The following is a 19,696-nucleotide window of genomic DNA, read 5'->3' as shown; positions in this document are numbered from 1 at the left end:
TAATTATCTATTGTAGCCAAAAAAAAAAAAAAAAAAAGTTCTGACCATTAAAAGGCTTGATTTGGAAACCAGTTATCACAAATTTATTATTTCAGCTGAGCTGCATAATGCCTCACTACAATGTAAAATCTGCTAGTTCACTGACACACAGGAACTTAGAACAATGGTACGCTGTAGGGACTCGATATATGCTTACATGAATTACAAATCTTGATATATAGATACAAGGAAAAGCCCTGGATAGCGGTTTACAAAATGATGCTGTCTACATGGATGCTTAGAAGGGCTCAGAGAGTTCCAAGCTGAAACATACGACACTTCCAGCTATGTCATACATAGCAGGGTTTTGAACTGACAAAACTGTCTATAGCTGTATCCTAATTCTTGTTTCCATAATTTGTATATGTATTCTGTTCAATTGCATTGTGTTCTATATATAAATATATATTTTTCAAACCATTCCTGTTTTGAGAAATCAATGACTACCATTTATTGAGCACTGAACACTATTTAATGTAACTGGTAGAGTTCCTTTATATAGAATAGCTACAAAGTCCAGAAAATTCTGTTTTGGTTGATTCGTGACTAGAAAATCCTCACTGTAGTAATTCAATGTACAAGGGAAACATTACTGGCCAATGGAATCCAACAAGCCATAAGAGCAGGCATTGGTTCTGGAATCAGAAATGAGTGGAGCTAGGACCCAAAATGCCGCAAGGTCATGCCTCCTCCACATGTTGACTACATTCTTTTAAAAAACAAGCTCCACAAAGACTGCTAATTGCCAGCCAAACAACCTCCAGGTCTCATTAAACCAAATTCCAACTTTGCTTAGCATCCTTGAATCCAGGCATGATCATGTTACAAAGCTACAGCCCAAGAGATAAAAGCTAAAGTCTGTGTTGGGCTTTAAAAAAAAGCTCATTTATTTAGCATGCACTCCTCACCCTTCCTTCTTCATGCTAGAACATGAATAAGATAGCTGGAATTAAACATCCATCTCACAACAAGGATGAACACCATAAACTACGAACAGCAGAGCCAAAAGACAAAAGGAATCTAGTACGTGAATGAAACTGTGAACCGGAACTACCAGCCCTTACTATAGTTGAGAGCTCTGCTGTGTCAAGCTGATAGAGTAAGATGAAAAGATGTGGTTCCTGCTTTCAGAGTTAATAGGAGTATCAAATGTTTAGCATGATGCGGTGGCCTACACCTGCAATTCCAGCCACTTAGGTACCTGAGGCAGGTGCACAAGTTTGAGATTGGCATGGGCAAGTTATTGAGACCTTGTCTCAAAATAAAAAATAACAAGGGTTGGAGATGTAGTGTTGTGGTAGAACCATCTCTGGATTTAATTCCCATTACCATAAACACACACAAATTATTTATACACACACACACACACACCATGCACACCTGGGATATGTCAGGCCTATACTGAATGTGTCAGGGCTATACTGATGAGGATAAGACTTAGCAAGGTTAAGTCCTACTTAGGGAATTCCAAGGTTTGAAACTAACCAGTTACAATGGTTTCTGGTCTCGTCAATTCTAATTCAAAGGGATGAAAACTCTTGATGGAAATGAGTACAGGGAACACTTAGTGCATGTTGAAACATGGGAGGAGCCCAAGTTTACAGTACAATCTGGGGAGCATCCCCAAGTGTGTGAGAAAAAATAAGAATGGTATGCACCAGAAAGAAGTCTCAGTGGTGACAGCACTGAGACTGCATTTCAAATACAAGATGGCAGATAAGGCTCTACAGGTAGGGCAGACAGCCAATTAGAGATTAATGAAAAACTGAATGATGGCACTGAAAACAGTACTAACCACTCTTAAAAAGAGACTGCACAGGGAAACAGAAGTCTCTAGGTTTTCGTATTTGCACACACTGCTATTAACAGTGAACTATCAACAAAGCCCAGTCAATATTTAATCAAACTGGTAAGATGATATACTGGAAAGACTTGAGATTTTTAATTTTTTTTTTTTTTTTTTTTTTTTTTTTTACATCAGACAGGTAAGGTGCTGACATCTTAACAAGATTTGGAGGAAGGCAAATCTCAAAACATACAGTATGAACACCCAATCATCATGCTTATGAGCCCAAAAGGATCAAGATTTGAGATTGTAACAATGGTCATTGTTTCCTGCATTTTTCAATACAACTTATAGACTCCTTTTATGGATTCTGGGCTAATCTCTAAAATGTATCAGTAATAGTTCTCTTTCTGAATGCTATGAAGTAAGCAGACATTTACATGGGATTCCACTTCTGGAATCTTGCCCTTCACCCTCACCTCCAACTCCACCTATGCTTACAATGCAGAATTTTAGGGTGAAGGGCAAGTAGTTAGCCTAAGATTTTTTAAGTCTCTTCAACACTTAAGTTTACCTAATCCTATCAAAGTTAACATAGCCCCAAAAGAATATTTTGGCATAAAAAAACTTACTAGAAATATTTTATATATTGTTTTACTGGTTTAAGCCAGATATATAGTAAAGCACCTGTCACATTTTCAAGAGATGAAGGTTATAGAGAATAATCAAGCTGTTTTTCTTTTCCACAAGTGTCCTTCACATTACAACATTAAGAAATTTTAAATCACATTCACAAAAGTTAAATTTTTCTTTATAAAATACTGTAGTTTATTTCAAAATATTATCATTGATTACTTTTTTGCTCTTGAGTACTGAATTAGCTCAAATTCCAGTCCAATTTTGCAACTTCTTCAGTTTTTACAAATGTCTAACCATGTTTATTCCACTCCCCTCAAAAGTATGCAGGCAGAAAATTGGCCACCCAAATCCTTTCAACCTCAGAGGTTTAAGGCTAAAAATCTGTAATTGGTTACTCTCTTAAGATCTGTACCATAAGCATCAATGTTTTGATAGCAAAAAATGACTCAATTTTTCCAAACATATTTTTCTTAATATAAAGCTCTTCCTCATAGCTTTCCCCCAGACTCAACTAAATCCCAATTTCATTTAGTACCACAAATCTATACCTTGCAGAGGAGACTATAACAAACTTTGACTCCCTATGTTCCTTCAGAAGATAACTTTTGGAAACAAACTACTTTATACTTAATATCACAGATTAACATAGTAAAAGCCAATTCTGAGTATGAGAAAAAAATCCTAAATTCTTTTACAGTCATTCTATTAAAGCCCAAGTCTAAACCATGGAATACATACAATATTTAAACACACTCTGACATAAAACAAACTTAGGATCCTAGGGTCCAAATATAATTTGATTCTACTATGCCCAGGTTCCAGCAGAAGGGGGAAAAAAGAAAGCAATAGGATTGAAAGTGTTAGGCTTAACTGAAATTAAGACCATTCATTGTATAGTTCTCAGGTGCTAAAAGCAAAACTTCACTATAATACCATCAAATGAATGGTGATCTATACAAGCTTAAGTACAAAAGAATCATTTTTTTGCTTCTTACCTAAGATTTGTAAGTGCTAATCAAAACCTGGATTATTGGTGTAATTTACCCTTAAGTGATAAAAACAAGACAAAGCATGGTAAAGACTGCTTTATTGGTGGCAGTTAGTACAAGTCAATAAATATTGATCCCCAAAGAAGAGCTCTGTTATTTATCAGAGTACTGGTCCATAGAGAGCTGAATTAAACTGAACCAAATGATTGCTGAGAAGACTGAAGTCAATCCTGCTTCTTGGGAAAAGAAGCCTTGGCCAACTCATATATGGCATAAGCTGTTCCTGAAAAACAAACAAAACAACTTACAAGAAATTCTGAATTTAAATGAATGTAAGCTTCACATTCCAGCTCAAAAATTATATGGTAAAGATGGCATTAAGATTACATTAATGTATTTTGATTGATACTGGCAAAATTTAAAATAAATATATGTAAAATACATTTCATTAGTTTTAATATTAACTTCTATACAAAAATATATTCTTGGGCTGAGGTTGTGGCTCACAGGTAGAGTGCTCACCTAGCATGTGTGAGGAACTGGGTTCAATCCTTGGCACCACATAAAAATAAAATAGAGATTGTGTTCACCTCGAACTAAAAAATAAATATTTTAAAAAAGGTTGGCTGGGGCTGGGGTTGTGGCTCAGTGGTGGAGTGCTCACCTAAGCATGCACGAGGCACTGGGTTTGATCCTCAGCACCACATAAGTGTAAAATAAAGATATTGTGTCCACCTAAAACTAAAAACTAAATATTTAAAAAAAAAGGTTGGCTGTTTTTAAAAAATGTATTCTGTCAACTTAATAATAAATGTTTAAGAATGAGATTAAGAATATACATAAAGGTTATTTCCATATTAACCTAACATTGCCTGAGAAATGCTAAAAATGATTCAAAAGACAAAAAAAAGGAAGGTGTCTGTCAAAATATGCATGTATTCCCTGAAGTGTGTTATCAACATAAAACCAAAGATGAATAATGAGATTTTAAAATAACAAAACAGCTAATATAAGAAGTTATATTTTTTAAAACTTATTATCAGAATGTCTAAGAAATAATTATATTCTGAAAAGAACATAGGACATTATCTTATTAAGAAAATCCAAATGTCAATAACTGGTTTTTGTCTTAATCCATAAATGCCCCACCTACTTTTAATGTATTCAAGTTAAAAGAAGTTACCTTGGCATGAGCATAAGGACTTTGTAATTAAGAGTTCAAATCCCAGCTTTTCCACATAGAAGCAATGTTATCTTGGATGACTAATGTAATTTTCTCATTCTTAAAATAAGGACACATGAAAGACCCCATTCAAGGGTTATAAAAATTCAAGTATGCGGCATTCTGATCAAAATGATGAAGACACAGTAACTACAGAAATATTATTTCCTTCCTTCCCCAAACAGCAATCATTCAAGTTCCTAACTATGCTCCTACTATACCAACTTGTGACATGCCTGCTCATATTAACTAATGGACCTGCCTAATACGTTGAAAAATTATCATAGGACTTTGTATAAGTAAAAATTAAATATTGTTGTATAATAGTTTTGTTTTCATCATAAATGTGTATGCATGAGTTAAGAGGTGTTATTCATCACAGTAAAAACATTCAAAAGCCCTTGCTATAGAACATAGAATGAATGTTTTTTGGCCAAAAAAACAAGCTCCAGAGCCTCCTGATAACATTACTATTACTTATCTATGAACAATCAAATATTCCAAATATCTTACCACCAACTGTAAGAACCATGGTGGCTCTATACAGCAGGGCATCAGCTACTCCACCTTTTAGATGCACCGGTATTCCATTATCCTCCTAGGTTAAAAGAAAAAAGAGATTAATAAATGTGTCTCTTGTTTTCAACTAAGTTTCAAAAGATTAATCATTCATATAAAATGAAACAACTCCTTAAAACCATGGAATTTAAATATCACAAATCTAAAATGGCTCCAATTTTGATTATTCTCTGCTACTATTTTTAAAATATGAACTCCTTAAAGTTAACTTTCTTATTTTAATCACCATACTTTAGATTTAGTTGTAGAAAGTTCTTAAAAGTGGAAGCAGGGATCTCTGATAAATAATATCCAGTATATAGAACTCAAAAAACTTACCACTAAGAAACCAACCCAATTAACAAACAGGCAAAAGAACTAAACAGACACTTCTCAAAAGAAGAAATACAAATGGCCAACAAATAAATAAAAAATATTCAACATCCCTAGCAATCAGGGAAATGCAAATCAAATCTACACTGAGATTTTATCTTGCTCCAGTTAGGATGGCAATCATAAAGCACACAAATAACAACAAATGCTGACAAGGATGTAGGGGAAAAAGTTCACTGATATATTCTTGGGACTATAAATTAGCACAGCCACTTTGGAGAACAGTATGAAGATTTCTCAATGGAATTCTACTCAGCCACAACAAATGAAATTATGTCATTTGCTGGATGAAAATGGATGGAAGCTAGACTCAGAAATTCAAAGGCTAAATGTTTTCTTTCATATGTGGAAGCTAAACCAAATAAGGAAGGGGAGTGGGGAAGATTCCATGAAAATAGAAGGGAGATCAGTGGAGAAGAGGAAGGGAACTGGCGGGGGGTGGGGGTGGGGGGCCTGGAAAAGGGAAGAAGGGCAAAATGAGATTGAGTAAATTAAAGTAGGCTATGTAAATATAAGAATATACCTTAGTGAATTTCAACTTTATGTATATTAATAAAGCACCAATTTAAAAATATATACATATGTATAAATAAATGGGAGGAAAACCAGTAGTAATAGGAGAGAAGGGAAAGAGGACATACTGGGGACTAAAGTGGAGCAAATTCCACACATGTGTGATTATGTCAAAATGAACCCCAATATTATGTAGAACTATAATACACTAATAAAAACTTATTTTAATCCTAAAAAATGAAGGAGACAGGCATAGGATTTTGGTTTATAATCCTAAATTTTATAAGCCGAGCATCTCTTCCAGCTTCTGGCATAGAATAGATATTCAGTATATCTGTTAAATAAAATATTTTAATTTTATGTGGTATGGTATACACATTTTTTATCACTGCTGGGATTACAGGCGTGCACCACTGTGCCCAGCTCAGTTCTTCTACAACTTGAGAATTGGCAACTAGTTCTTTAAATGTTGGGTAAAATTCAATAATGAAACCATTAGGGCCCAAATTTTTCTTTGATGGTGGACTTTTCATTATTGGGTCAATCTCTATACTTATTATTGGTCTGTTTATATTTGTCTTAATCTGCATCTTCCTGGTTCAAATGATATGCTGTATATCTGGGAATTTATACATTTCTTTTGGTTATCCAATCTGTGGTCATGTAATTTTTCATAGTAGTCTCTTAGGGTCCTTTGCATTTATGTGGTCTCGATTGTCATGTCTTTTTTAAATTTCTGATTGTATTTATTTGTCTTATTTTTCTTCTTAGTTAAAAAAAAAAAAAAAAGCAATGAAAGTTTGCTTAACAGCTCAATTTTGTTAATCTTTTCTGTTTTCCTAATCTGTTAAATTGTTCTACTCCCCTAGGCCTTTTCCCAAGAGATAGTCACCATTCACAGTATGATACAGATCTCTTTTAATGCTTACATCATTAATTCTAATATATACACAAACTTAACACACAAAATGAGGTTATGCTATATAATCATCTGCCATACACTATTTCTTTTTGCTCAGTACTTCAAATCTATCTTATTCCTTTCAATGGCTACATGGTATTCCACTATGCCAAAATATCTTAACCTGAATTAGTTAATCTTCTTAATGGATATTTAGGTTGTCAGGTTTTAGGGTTTTTTCCCCCTAAATTAAGATCCTCATTCCCATTTTCACATACTTACACAATTATTTCTGAAGGAAATAGTCTTAAAAGTAGGCTTCCTAGATGACAAGGTATGTAATTTCTTTTAATACTTTCATATACCCTCTAAAACTTTTGTACCAACTTTACTGCTATTATAAAAGTATGGTAGATGAATGCATACATCTCCCATTCCTGGTTAACATAACCTATTTTAAAGTTTCCTAAAATCTTGCCAGTCAGATGGGGGCAGTAGCAATTTTTAATTTTTTTAAATTCATGTTTGTTTATTTTAATAAGACTGTGGTCCAAAGGTTCACATTTTTATAGAACCTAGGAACAGGTTAAACTAGGGCAGTTCCATGAACTACACAACCTGAGGGGTGAGGGCTCAGGGACAGGACCATTTTTTTTTTTTTCTTTTTTTGTGGTACTGAGAATTAAACCCAGGGTCACTCGTCATGGAGGCACATCCCCAGTCCTTTTTATTTTATTCTGCTAAATTGCTGAGGATGGACTCAAACTTACAATCCTTCTGCCTCAGCCTCCTAAATTACTGGGGTTACTGGGATTACAGGTGTGAACCACCACACCAAGCCAAGACAATTTCCTGGTGACACTGAAATGACTGAGCTGATCTACAATAAATCTATGAGGAAGAAAATGACTTGGAAGGTCTGAGTCCCACCTACCATAGCATAGTAATACTCCTACTCCATGTTTAGGCAGGGCACACTCAATCAACAGTGATTCTTCAGAGGACAGACCATGTTTTGTTTCCAGCCAAAGGCACAATCCATGACCAACAATGCTTCTACCTATCTAGAATGCAACTATGGTAGAGAGGCAGTAAGGTAAATGGTGCCTAGCACCTATTCCAGTGCTCCAAAGGAGTATGCATCTCTTTCTTGGCTGGTGGCTGTGATGAATTAAACCTGTATTTCTTATTGATTCATAGGAGTTCTTTGTATACTAAGGACATTAACCTTTTGCTATATTTTGACATTTTGCTCTCAATTTGTGCCTTGTCTTTGGTTAACTATATATAAATTTTAAATCACCAAACCATGCAATTTTTCTTCTTTACTGCTTCTCAGTTTTATAAAGATTAACTTAGAAGACTTCCCCTAAGATTATATATATAATTTTTTGAGGGAAAATATTTACATATGTAATTTATTTTCTTAGTATATTATGTAGAAGGAATCTAACCTTCCTTTCTTTAAAATAGTTATTTTTGTCAATACTAATTTATTGCATCCTTTCCTGTGGCTATAGCCTTCAACATATATTAAATTTCTATATAATACTTGCTGTGTTTCTGGGTCCTTTCTGTGGTCTCTCTGTATGTTCCTATGCAATTACTCCCTAAAGAATGCTAATGAACTCCTCCAAAACAATTTATCATTGATCTATACCTTTCTTCACTCATTTTTTTCTAATTGCTCAAGGGCCTCTTGGATATAGCAAATGCTCAGTTAGCTACCAACAATTTCTTATCATTCTTTTGCTAATACAGGAGGACCTCTTATGCAGACTCTCCAGATTTACTTCTCATTTCAACTTTTTGGTACTCTAATTACTACAAGTAACAATCTCCTATAAAATATTTCAGTACCTGAAACAGCTTTTGTTTCTCTGGAACTTTATTTTCAAAATGTCTGCGTGAAGCAGTGCTGATGGTCCTTTGGGCAATTTGACGAAAACGCTGAAACGGAAAATCCACAAACATTAAACAGATTTAGAGCCTAAAGAAACCTTAAGAAATCATTTCAATATTTAATATTATAGAAGGAAATGAGTTTTGAAGCATATCTGATTTATCAACAATAAAGTTTATGGACCAGCATCCAGATTTTTCAATTTGTTGTCCATCCTCTGCTCTGTTCTTCATATATTACATTCTGCAGTCTCCAAAGATCATATTCATATCTTTGGCTGAATTCAATCAGTAGCTTTTTATAATCTTTAAGGAAAATATATTAATATATAAATATTACAGAAATAAATGGTTAACTAAAATAGTCTAAACTCAAATGTTTCCATTTAATACCCTTCCATATGAAGAATCGATTACTAGACAGCAAAATAAACCAATAACATTCCTAATTAATCAAAATGTTCCCTTAATTACATTTTTCTTAAGATTTTTAGTGTGGGTGTGTGGTGCTGGGCTCAAACCTGGACCTTATGCATGTCAGCCAAGTGCTCTACCACTCCCAGCCTCCTAAGAAATTTTTAATAGATATTTAAAAAAAAAAAAAAAAACTTGCATTAGATGCAGGGCGCAGATTTGGCTCACGCCTGTAATCCCAGTGGCTCCGGAGGCTGAGCAGGAGGTCCGCGAGTTCAAAACCAGCCTCAACAATGGCAAGGCGATAGGTAACTCGGTGAGACCCTGTCTCTAAATAATATATAAATTTGTGCTGGGGATGTGGCTCAGTGATTGAGTGCCCCTGAGTTCAATCCCCGGCACAATCCTTCCACCACCCTGCAAAAAAACTTGCATTACATACTTGGTTTAAATAACGAAATAAACATGTATTCCACTTTCTAAAATAAATGGTATTGAGAAGCTAAGTAAGACATTGTTAAATAACTACAAAAGAATATGATCATTGCTATTTTTTCAAATTTTTGGAAAACATTTCACATATTCAAAGTCTGAAGATAGAGGCCTGGGGGGAAACGCAGAACCGCCGGAAGGGACTGCTTCCCAAAGTCCTATCCAAAACCGGATGACTTAAGTTTTTAAAACAGCCTCTGGAGCTCGTAAGCTCAGAATCATTGAAATTTATAACCTTTAGTAGCAGAGGAACCCTAGTGTTTCCCGTTGTCAGAAATTTTTCACCAGGAACCTTGATTTTACTCACATCAGCTACAACCTCTTCAGTGACCCATTAATTAGAAGCAGTGGCTAAGAACCCAAGGTGGTCCAACCCGCAATTCTGTCCAGCTTCTCAGCCTCTTCCCTCCCCACCCAGCAACGGCCAGGGGCTAAGGGAAGGAACGAATGGGGAAAAAGGTCGGGCGAAAAGGACACGGACCAAGGTGACTTCAGAAGACGTCTTCTGCTCCACTTCCAGGAGAGTTTGGGTCACAGTACCTTGGCCTCCACTCTCGGCTCCCATGCTCATTACTAAAGCAAACCGAGCAGCTACTTACCAGCAGATTCCGCAGCATCTTGCCTCCCTTATTGGCCACCAACCGCGACAACTGAACGTCAAGAACGAAATTAACCACGCCGGAACCGGAACTACCTCCTCGCCTGGCGCAGGCGTCGAAGAACAGAAATCGGTCGGTGCAGAGGCGGGGCTTCACGCCTAACCATAGAGAGCGGAGGAAAGGGATAGGCGCGTTCCGGCTGCTTCCGCCCCAGCTGACTGGCCAGCCGCTTACTTCCCGTGAGCTCTTCCTTTTTCTGTGGCAGTTCCAAAAAGAGTCGAAAATGTTTGCGACCAGAATGGCGGTGTGGGATATATTAAGTAGTTCAACAAGCGTAGATAAAATTGTGAGAGTAGGCTATCAGAGAAAACGAGTGTTTTGAAGGCGGTGTACACCTGAGCGGAAAAACGGATTGTGTCCGTTTTATCTTGTGTATTTCATCCGATTTCACAACCATTGTTTAGAAACAAAAAGATAGCACAGACACAATCCGGTTTTTTCCACCTAGGAAACTGTCGTGAGGTGTTAACGTTCCTTGTTTGAGAATACTGCTGGAAAGAGCCGTGTCACTATTTTTTTCCATCTTGCTGCAGAACTCCCCAAGTAGGAAGCTCTTCCATAGTGTCCCCAAACTGTGGAAGCAGCTCACTCGATTGATTCTGGGGAAATGCTGAAAAGAGGAGAAATTTATTGGAGCTGGGTGGAGGTCAGGAAAAGGATGGCAAATCTAGACTCAAGTCTTGCTCTTTCAGATTTAGCAGGGCACTATATTCCATGATTGGAGTTATCAGATGGCGATTATTGTACAGATGGGCTGCCCATATATCTTGCATCAGTCTTGCTTAATTCCTTGTGTTCACACTTAAGTGTGTACAACTGAAAATACCTATCATTCTACAGTAAATATTTCCACCTTTTTAGACTCCTACAAATTATTCCATTGCCATTTCAAGCAGAAACTAATATGGATTTAGCAAAGGTATAATGTGTGGATTAAAACTGACAATATTAAAATTATTTCTTCTAGCCCTTAGGGTCCCCCCCCCCAACAATCCACTATATGTTAATTGGTTCACCAGGTTACCTGTCTCAATTCAAATTCTCCTCCTCATCAAGGTTTATAAATACTTGATTCACATCCTTCTCAGAGAACCTGGTATCTTACCTCCTTTGCATTATGTACTGTAGTCAAATTATTGTGCGGTTATCACACACTGAGAGAACTTTTTACTGTCTATAATTTGAACTTGTATAATGTTTTTTTCCATTTATCTAACTAGATAAAAACTTCCCAAGAACAGAGATTGTGTATTTCTTACCAATTCTCTAGCACTACTTAAAGGTGATACCCATTAATCAACAGATGAATGAACATTTACTTGTTGATAGTAACATTTACTTGTTGACAGTTCAAAAAGAACAAAGGATTCACATTAACTACCATCCCATTTCTCTTCTTCAAAATAAGACACCTGCAGATTTTATACTTGTCTCCCTTCCTCTCCTCCCCAATTTTTTTTTCTTATCCCTTTTGAAGGTTTTTACTGTTGTTAGGGTCCATCAATAGCTTCCATGTTATTAAACTGTCCATTTTAGTTTTCAACTTCTCCATCTATCAGCAACATATAATATAGTTGACCATTCCCCTCAAGATATATTTTTTTTAAATTGAAAATAAGCCATAAATGTGATACAGTGTAACACTGTATGTATAGTTTGAGAGAGTTTGGTTTTAACAAGTCTTCCATACTTTTTTAGTCCTTTTGTTTCAGTGACTGCTCCTTTTAGTTTTTTCTTGGATCCTCATTCTCTAGACATATAAAAAAATCATCTTACCTTTTTTCTATATTCATCTCTTTGGTGAACTTATCAATTCCATGGCTTGAAATACCACTCATGTGATGACAATTCCCATGTGTGACAATTTCCAGACTGACATTTACTTTTAACTCAAGACTCTCCACTTGAATATCTAGTGAGCATCTTAAACCTGAGGTCAAACTGAATTCTCCTTTCCATGTTAAGACTTTTCCTTTGCAATTTTCCTCATTTAAAGATCCAAACTTTGTTTTCTACCATACCCCATAATCAATACACTAGAAATTTGGGGGGGCCTACAACATCAAAATATAACATGACTCTTATAAATTTCCATTGTCTCCAACGCTACCAATATTCCACGCCAAGCCACTGGCATGTTCTGCTCAGTTTACTGCAGTGGTTACTGGTTTCCATCTTTCCACTCTTCAACTACTCTTTATCTATCTCCATGCGCAATTACCTTTCTAAGAATCTAAGTTAGATAATATGACTATCCTCAAAACTCTGCTTTATTCACTGGTGTATCACCAGCCCCAGAATTGTAATTGGCACATAGAAAATTCTTCATAAATATTAGATGAATGAATGCATACTGCATAAAAGAATGAACTTATTGAGAGTAATTTTTTTTAAAAAAATATTTCTTAATACTTGGTGAACTCTTCCAAGTAATTCAGTCCCAGGATTCCTGTCCTTGCTCCTGTTCTGTAAATTGTGTCAGAAAACTATGGATGAAATTTGTGTGGGTGCCTACCAAAATTTATTGGATCTTCTTAGGCATACTTGAAATTCACTATCAGATCAATTTATTCTCAGAACCATGTTACTTTCAAAATAAACTCCTTTCCTAAACATGTTTGGATTTTTCTGTGATATTTCTGTCTGGAATATTAGAGAATGGCTCTTTTGAAAACACTGCCTTCAGAAAACTCATAAAAGTATAACAGAATTGGCAATATTCTATGTAGATGTATAGAAAATGATATAGTGTTAAGACTGTTTAATAATATCAGATGTGAATATTTCACAATTACAAATGCAAAGTTAACAAAGCAGCTACCCAATCCTTCTTTTCCTTTAAAAAACATAACCACCCTGATTTCATCCTACCTACAGCATCCATAAATCAGAAAAACAGAAAGAAACCAGAAGTTTTTTTTGCAATCTTGATATATGTGCATATTTGTGATTCTAGAACCTAATTAATCTACTTCCAATTTGACAAAATAATACAGAACAGCTTCATATGGATTTTAATGTATAAAAACTATTGGTTAGATAAGAGAGAACTACAATGTAATTCCATATTTTATTTGACCGTCACATAATTGCATGGATCACCTTTGGAAATCAGGAAGCATCTGCTGTCTCTTAGTTGACATTATTTTATTTATTATTGAGTAAATAATTTTATTCAATTGCAAGCCTCAGTTATTCATCACTAATATTAAGGGGTTGGGCTTATAATCTTTATCTCTGGCTCTTGAGTCCTTAATGAAAGATATACACCATTTCATAAAAAAACATATGAGCCACTCCCTATTGAACAAGAATTTACTGGCTATCTATTGTGAATGTAACAATTTATAATATGCTGGGAGGTATTTTTTAAAGTCCTGGCTTTCTGGAGCATATAGTCTAATTAGGATTATAAACTCACATAATAGTACATTTGAACTGCAGACAGAAATGACTCTCCAGGTAGCTGGTACAACAAAAGTTGCTATGGGAAATTTAAGGAAGGTAGAATTGGAATAGAGATTAAAAGCACTTTAGAGTAAGAACATGATTTAATAACCTGCATTTGGCATCAAGCATGGCATACTACAAATAAGTACAAAACAGAACCTAGCTAGAGTGAAAAGGGAAATCATATTGTTGTAGTTAAAAAATTGGAAGACAGATTCTGAATCTGTCACTTAACAGTGACCTGAATGGGCCTGTAGGTGTAGCTCAGTGGTAGAGCACCTGCCTAAGATGAATGCCTGAGGTCCTAGGTTTGATCCACAGCACTGGGGGAAAAAATAGTAATGTGACTGAAGGCAAGTTATCTAACCTACTTATACCTCAAATTTCTTTATAAGTAAAATGAAGATAGTAGAATCCCCCATCATTGAGTGCCTATAGAGTTATCGCAAACGAGATAACTCAATAAATGTTAGTTATTGTTAAGGGAGGAAAGCCTGGATAAGGAGAAACAGATCAACAGAAGAAGAATTCTGGCAGAAGGTATAACATCTACAAGGGCAAAGAAGAAGGTGAGCAGATGTCTTTGGAAATTACAAATAGCTTGTTTTGTTAGAAGGATAAGTGGAGGGCTGTGGTAATAGTAAAAGACTGATTTCAATGACAAATTTAAATTCCACATTGAAAGTGTCTTGGAGCTATCAAAAGTAAATAGCACACTGTTAAAATGAAAACTCAATTTTAAGATCACTCTAGTAACAATAAAAGGCTGAACTGGACATGAAACTACTAGGGCCACAGACTCACTTGGATGGCTCCTATAGTAATCCAAGGAAAAACCTAAAGTCATCAGCAAAAAGATGCTATAAAAGGGGATGGACAAGAAACCACCTAAGAAGTACCTCCCTTTTCTCTGTGGTTGTTTAGTTTCTCTGGGGAAGAATTCTCTATAGTCTTCTGCAGAAGAAAGCAGGTTGGGAAAGGGTCTCTCTCTCTCTCTCTCTCTTTTTTTTTAATGCTTTTAATTTCACATCTTTATTATCCTCCAGCCTCTCAATTTGTAGTCAACACATATTTTCCTTTACCTGTCTCCTGCCCATTCCTTCTACCTCAAAGTCTCCCATTAATTCCTTCAGATAAAAATTCTCCATGCTTCTACTTATAGGAGACAATATTGGCTATAAAACATCATATCTGTGTGGCCAAGTGGAGTAAAGCAAGGGTCCTGGAGATTTGACCCTTGTTGTGTACAATTTTCAACTGATCATTAATAGGCTTGTCCCTGACTATACTCTGCTATAGCCTTCTCAAAATGTGGTCTACCTATGAATACTGTCCCATCAGCTATTTGTTACTTATTTAAGCTTTAAATCATGAATAAGGTAACAAATATTTTGCCAAATGACCCTGTGCTGGTGAAACCTATCACTTTCATGCCTGACCACAAACAGGGCTTTTAGAGTCTTCTGTGGCCAAATACATAACAGATTGACAAAACTACCCAAAATTATGAAGAAAATTGTTTATATGAACAAGAGAAAAAATTAATTAAGAACAGCAAAAAAAAAACCCAAATTTTGGTGCTAACAAAAAACATATATCTCCATACATGTTCTCAGAAAATGTGATATTTTATCTGTGAACTAAAACTAGAATATTTTAAAAACAGAATACAAGTGAAAGAAGTCTTGGAAATTAAAATATTTTTAAAGTATATATTATAAATTCAAAAGAAGGAAGATAATGTTAAAAGTTCAAATCGGACAATTCAAAAAGGAAGACAGGCAATAGTTTCTAAAGCAGAGGGAAAAAAAGAAAATTAAGCATCAATTAAGGGGTTCAAAATCGAACTAAAGTAAGATTAGATTTCCCAAAAGAAAAAATGAAGGCTAAAGGGCTAAGGATATAGCTCAGTTGGTAGAGTGCCTGCTTTGTATACACAAGTCCCTGGGTTCAATCCCCAGTATCACAGATAAATAAATAAATACTTTTTAAAAAATGAACAGAGCATTGTCTTCCAACATCTGAACAAATTACTTTTAACCTAAAATTGTAGATATAGTCAAACTATCAATGAAATATGAGGGTAGATTTAGGGCATTTTAGATAGTAAAGACTCAGAAAATTTACCATTAATATCCCACTTCTAGGAGGCATATGCATGTTTTAGGAAATGTTGAGTAGACAAGAAAATAAATGAGGAAACAAGAGACACAAGACCCAAGGGTGATCATGGGATAACAGCTGTACAGCAGGTCAGAGAGCCCAGTAAAGACTGACACAGAAGGATAACTGCAGAATAGATCTCAAGTAAAAACCAGGACATTATCTGTTTTGAAGGGTACAAAAACCCTTCAAAATTATTGATAAGAACACAGTATACTTGAAAGAATTTGGAAAATTTTTAAGACAGGTTTACAGAAAGTTTTATGTTAAAAATGAGGCAAATATTAATTTCAGGAAAAAGAAAATTACATAAAGGAAAATGTAATCATGATACATGCTTTGCTCTATAGTATACATTATTTTTATAGTCAAAAATGTAACAGCAAATGCATTTACTCAATATTAAGATGCAACTATATAACAGGAGAAGGTAAGATAGTGTGTTAAAGAACTAAGTCATATAACATTATCAAGAAGATAATAATATCTAAAACAAAAATCAAATAATAGTCAATAGGCATATTATTTAAATAAATTGAGATAAATAACAGAAACAATCACAAAGTAATTGTCTCTGTAGAGGAAAGTTAAGTTCAAACAGGAATTATTGCTTTCACCATAAAGCATTTAGAACTTACTATTTAATTGTTGTTAAATGTATACATGTTACTTTAATAAATTTTATACATCAAAGCTAATAAGATCATCTTAGTCTGATTTACTTTTAGACAATATATTTTGAAAGTTCAAGTGACATCACAAGAAATGTGAGTTTTGTTTACCAAATGATGCAAAAGCTAAGAATAGGTTTTAAATACTTTACCAGATTATTAAATTCTACAATAGACATTTATGCATTGAAACTCTTTAATAGTAGCATGTCTTTACTTCCTTCAACTTCCTCTTAATATTGCCATGTTCACAAACAACATGCTATAACTTCATCAAACAAGAAGTGCCATTTACTAATTCTGAGTCCGGAGACAACAGGCTGAACAGAATTCATTAACTCTCTCAGTTACTGTCCTTGCCAGTCAGGCTTTTCATTTCTTGGGTGCCTTACTTCATTATTTTAATGATCCTTGTCTCTCGGTTTACCAGATATTACTCTCGATGTAAAACCAAAATTAGCCAGTCTACAAATAGGTAACAATCCGACTGCTTCCCAGTAAGGACAAATGTTCCACAAGATAAATCTTGGAATTTACGTTATCAGAGTGATTAATAAACACAAACATAATAATTTAACAATAGACATTTTAAGAAATCTAGGTACTGAGAAGTTAAAATCTGAACTCACTAACTAAACATTAGAAACCACATGGGGCAATTTATTTTAGCAAGACACTTACACATAGCAAAGTTAATTTTGTTCATTTTTATTAACACAGAGCATAGTAACAGAATGTTATCTTTAAACATAATCAAGGTTACAAATAAACTAACTATCCAATAAACAATATTCACTTGACTCTTCTCCTGGATGAATAATTCTCTGATTTCCTATTAGGTAGTATATAGGGTTTTTTTTTTTTTCCAGTTTTTTCTTAAACTGCCTTATGATTTCAATTTTTTTCCAGTTTTTTCTTAAACTGCCTTATGATTTCAATTTGCTTTTTCTTACTGAATAATTTCTCCAATTGGGAAACTTTTCATGTCAAAATGCTTCCTGCAAATTAATGCATTTTCCCAAGACTTCTATTTAACCTAGTTACCTTAAAATGTAATAAGAGTCTGAAATTTGAGCAGAACATCAACGTTTCCAAAATATAAGTATAAAAGCCTATAAGAAAGAAATGTTTTCCCTCCCCCTCATGCTTTGCAGATGCCATGTGAATGTTTCATATTCTTCATATTTAGTAACAGGAATCCTTAGAGCTCAAAGGGCAAGAGACAGTAAGAACTTAAGATCACCAATGCACTTGTCAGATGAATAAAACTCCAATTGTATTTTAAGATTCCATCTTCTCCACAGTTATGAAAGTGTTGGAAGGGTTCTGCAACTTTTCTTTAGCAGCCCCTTTGGTCCCCCAGTCAGAACAAAAGACACAGGATAGTAGTCTTCCTTAAACAGCACAGACTTAATCTAAAAAGACTGAACAAACCTCCCTCCACCCATGATGTAGCCCAGAAAATTAACTGCCACGTGCGAGAGAGACAATTTTCAGAATAAAGAACATTCTGACAACATAAAGAGTATTTTTAAATAAAGAATACCCTATGCACTAAGAAATCTTAGGATAACCATACATCAAATAACTCATGCAAGTAATATTTTATAATTTAAAAAAGTCACTATGAATTACAAGTTCTTTTAACTGAATTTCACGTTATACAAAAACTTAAAGAAGTGTGGCACATTTCTTCTATTAACCATAACATTATTTGTTTTCTTTAAAAAAGCATATAAATCAAAATTGATACATTACTCAGACCTTTTGATTTAAATATAACTGAAGGAAATCATGGCAAACTCTGAATAAACAGGCATTTTCTACATAAACATGAGTTATTCTAGTAAAATTAAAAAAGCAATTTAAATGCAATTAATTCATCTCTGATTAACACATAGTTTTTCATGCATGTGGAAAAATAAGTTTACATTCACTTCAAGAATAAATTCCATACCAAACAAATTACAGCATTTATTCAGTGAGGAATATTAAAATAATTCCAGTTAGTAGAAAATAAAATAACTTCAATCATATATTATAATTTGCCATGTACACGCTCCAAAATCCCTAGAATTTAAGTAGGAATCTTTTTAAAGTAATGTATTAGGAAAACCAACCAACTAATTGGTATCTTAACTAAAGAGAATGTGTACACACATTCACATTTGACCTGTATGCAAAACTGAATGAAATACAGAGGAAATTAAGGTTTAAAAAATTTCTGTAGTATTAGTACTCAAGTCAAAACACTTACCTGCCAAATCAGAACAACGTGAGGTATTTTCAATGCTGAAGTAATTTTCTAAATGTTTACTATCACAAGGATGAAAACACTCTCCTATGAATATTTTCATCTGATTTACAATTAAGGCAGAAGATGATCATCTGCCAAGCAGTTTTTTGATTTCACCTATATTCTTTCTTCTCATTCAAGGGAAATGATCTCATGTTTAAACATTTCAAGTGAGTTGGGGTTCCTGACTGCAACATTTTAACTAAATAAAAAGAGGAATTTTAAATTCTCCTATCCAGGAGCTACCTGACCTCTTTAGAACTGAGCATCAATTTCTATGCCAGGCAAGGTAATAAGCATGTCCTCTGAAATGAAAGCTAAGCTTAACAAAGAACTGTAATAGATTAAACTGAATACATGAACCACCTCAACAAAGATGGTACTTTAAGCCTTTACACACAACACATGAAAATGATGAAGTGTTTTATTTAGATTTTTTCTTCATCTTTCTGTAACTGTGAATCCTGAAGAGTTAGCAAGTCATTACACTCATACATCTTGTAATTCCTTTCTTCACACCATAGGTACACATATACAACATCATATGTCAATATAATATTATCAACATAGCATAAACAATTAAGCAGTAGATGCATTTCACATGAAAGA

At 34.5% G+C, this 19,696-nt stretch overlaps 1 protein-coding gene and 1 non-coding gene across 2 annotated transcripts; both read right to left on the bottom strand.

Annotated features, from left to right (window-relative positions):
• Window positions 1-2,014: 2,014 nt before the first annotated feature.
• LOC143402692 (small nucleolar RNA U13) lies at window positions 2,015-2,120 on the bottom strand. Its single transcript, XR_013091761.1, has one exon. It is a non-coding gene; the product is annotated as a small nucleolar RNA U13 (small nucleolar RNA).
• Window positions 2,121-3,534: 1,414 nt separating this feature from the next.
• On the bottom strand, window positions 3,535-10,559 carry Cox7a2 (cytochrome c oxidase subunit 7A2). The gene is made up of 4 exons (XM_076858490.2): window positions 10,448-10,559; window positions 8,901-8,990; window positions 5,189-5,273; window positions 3,535-3,736 (listed from the first exon to the last, which is right to left on the bottom strand). Exons 1-4 carry the CDS (start codon window positions 10,463-10,465, stop codon window positions 3,678-3,680), a joined length of 252 nt encoding a protein of 83 aa, XP_076714605.1. The 5' UTR covers window positions 10,466-10,559; the 3' UTR covers window positions 3,535-3,677.
• Between the last annotated feature and the right edge of the window lie 9,137 nt (window positions 10,560-19,696).

The sequence above is a fragment of the Callospermophilus lateralis genome, chromosome 6 (assembly GCF_048772815.1).
Source record: "Callospermophilus lateralis isolate mCalLat2 chromosome 6, mCalLat2.hap1, whole genome shotgun sequence".
NCBI classification, from domain to species: Eukaryota; Metazoa; Chordata; class Mammalia; order Rodentia; family Sciuridae; genus Callospermophilus; species Callospermophilus lateralis.
This window is presented reverse-complemented; position numbering and strand designations above follow the sequence as displayed.